The sequence below is a fragment of the Nicrophorus vespilloides genome, unplaced genomic scaffold (assembly GCF_001412225.1).
Source record: "Nicrophorus vespilloides isolate i.1.1-1 unplaced genomic scaffold, Nicve_v1.0, whole genome shotgun sequence".
NCBI lineage: Eukaryota > Metazoa > Arthropoda > Insecta > Coleoptera > Silphidae > Nicrophorus > Nicrophorus vespilloides.
Genome location: NW_017098513.1, coordinates 196 through 2,918, shown reverse-complemented (window position 1 = coordinate 2,918; position 2,723 = coordinate 196). Strand labels below are relative to the sequence as shown.

Sequence of the window (2,723 nt, the reverse complement as noted above, 5' to 3'; positions counted from 1 at the left end):
TAATTACGCCTATTTACATTTTAGATTCAAATTAGCTTTGAAGAAGAATAACATCTGTGAAGACTTTAATGAACCAAACAATTTTTTTGGAACTATCTGCTTGCACTACTGCATAATAGAAACCTTAAAGTCATTGAATGTTCGTATTTGTAAAATTATCTATTCTTCGATTGGCCAACTGACTGCTGCATACGCTGCAGAAGTTCTCAGTCTGGATAAAGTTATTTTGATAGGAAAAGGATTGATTGGAAAAAGTAATGGGACAACAAAATTTTTGAGTGAAGAACTTAGCCAAGTCATGCTGCAGAAGGAATTAACTAAACATAGTTTATCAGAAAAAAACATTGATAATTTTCGATATGTTTCTGACAAATATATTGTGAACAACTTACTCAATTCTTCTGCAAATGAATGGAGTAACAAAGATGTTATTATTGGTATAGATTTTGAATGTGCGGACAATTTTCTTCAAGTAGTTCATATGATTCGTAAAGATACGACTGTGGACGATATGTTAATTAAATTGGGAGAATTGTATGAATTGGGGATGGATTTCGATTTGGGAAAGTTGTATCCAATTCAATGGCCAGTTAAGAGAGGAACGGCGATGATTTCTCCATTGATCAAATGGAACCATGATCATGACTTTCGGACACCAAAATATAAAGTTGATGAAAATAACGAGACCGAAAAACATATAAACACATCTAATAATCAATTTAGCTTCTACAAAGGACACGTTTTTAATGGTATAATTTAGTACGAGTTTTCTAACAATTATAATAAATATTTCATTTTTAGGACTAACTATTTTTCCTGCTACTGGATATTTATTCCTTATATGGGAGTTCTACGCTTCAATTAAAGATAGATCGATGCAAAATATGAAGATTTGCTTTGAAGACGTTAGATTTCACATAGCGTCGACAATAGCTAAAGATGGCACTTTTAGCTTTTACTTAACTATTCAAAAGACCGGGTATTTTGAAGTATCCCAAAGAAACACAACTTTGGTTACAGGTAGAATCNNNTACCAGTGCTTACAAAGAATGATATATATACCGAAATGACTCTGAGAGGTTACGACCACAAGTAAGTATTAATTTTAATAGTGTTCAAAGTTTTAAACATCTAAAAACTATACATTTAACCAGAGACCAGTTCAGAGGATTGCAAAAGATGATTGGAAATAAGGCTTTTATTGAATGGAATGGAAATTGGGTTACTTTTTTGGACAACATATTGCAGTTCATGGAACTACAACAGGATTCTAGAAACATATATATACCTATAGGTTTGGGTAAACTTGTCATCGATGCCAAAGGTCATATGGATCAAATCAGAGATATGGGCAAAGAAAATGCTATTCCTGTGGAAATTAATTACAATATTGCCAGGTCAAAAAATGTAGAAATAACATCTTTGTATGATAAGATCACTATAAAGAGGAAAACACATAACGATCCCACATTGGAGACGTACAAGTTTATACCAAATGAGTCAAGTTTGAGTCTGGAGGAATCATTGATAGTTAACATGCAGATCATATTGGAAAATATTTCAATGGTAAATGTAAATGTTTTGGAGATTTTTGATGCCAAAACATCAACATTACAACCTGTTGCAATACATCTTAAAGAAATTCTAAATAATATAATTAAAGTTCATGCAAATATTACAATCTATTCCCTAAAGAAACTCGAAAACATCAACGGTGTTCAAATTACGAATAAACCTCCAGAAGAACAAAGCGCGTTGATTTGCATCGGATACAATTTGTTAAGATACTATGAAAGTATGCAAAGAGCTTTACCTTATATAATTAAAGAAGGTTACATAATATCCTTCGATAAAGTGGTGGCTCCTCCAAACAAACACTTAACTATATTGACTAAATACAAATTACCATCAGGGGTATTTATCCATCTAATAAAAGTAACTAAAGAATATCAAGTACCTATTTACATAGAAGTAAACGATGATTATGAGAGTTGGCTACCACAAGTGCAAAACTGTTTGAAGTCCTCGAAGAGAATCTTGCTTTATTCCGATAAAGATCCGACCAATGGTATTTTGGGTTTGGTGAACTGCTTGAGGTGCGAAGATGATAAAAATAATGTATCCTGCATTTTCATACAGAAAGGAAGAAATTTTAATGAAAAAAGTGAGTTTTTTAAAGAGCAATTGAAGAAGGGTATGACATTTAACGTATTGAGAGGAAGCACTTGGGGAACATACAGACATATGTTGTTAACATATGCAGAAAAATTGGAATTTCAAAAGTGTGATCATTACTATGCAAATGTGCTAAACATTGGAGATCTTTCAACTTTGGCTTGGTTAGAAGGATCAATTAAAAGTCATGAAACATTAAATAATAATAAATTCGTAGAAGTATGAAAATTTAACTTAACTTAATACATTTATATTAATTATTTAACTTACAGATTTATTATTCTGCTATTAACTTTAGAGACGTGATGACGGCTTCTGGTAAATTATCAGTTGACGCTGTGACGAAGAAGAGAATTGATCAAGGCAACATTCACGGCCTAGAATATTCCGGAAAAAAAGCCGAGTATGGAAAAACTTTAAATATCATAATTATTATTACATTGATTGAATTTTAGTGGTACAAGAGTAATGGGTATTCTAGTTGGTGGTGCTATTTCGAATATAATAGAAAGTGATCCAGTATTGACGTGGAACGTACCAAATGGATG

General features: G+C 31.9%; 1 protein-coding gene across 1 annotated transcript; it reads left to right on the top strand.

Moving 5' to 3' along the window:
* Positions 1-30: 30 nt before the first annotated feature.
* On the top strand, positions 31-1,566 carry LOC108562622 (fatty acid synthase-like; the record flags this gene model as incomplete). Its single annotated transcript, XM_017921027.1, has 3 exons — positions 31-749; positions 802-1,020; positions 1,295-1,566. Coding segments are annotated over exons 1-3 (942 nt in total), but the record flags the coding sequence as incomplete, so codon positions are not given.
* Positions 1,567-2,723: the final 1,157 nt, after the last annotated feature.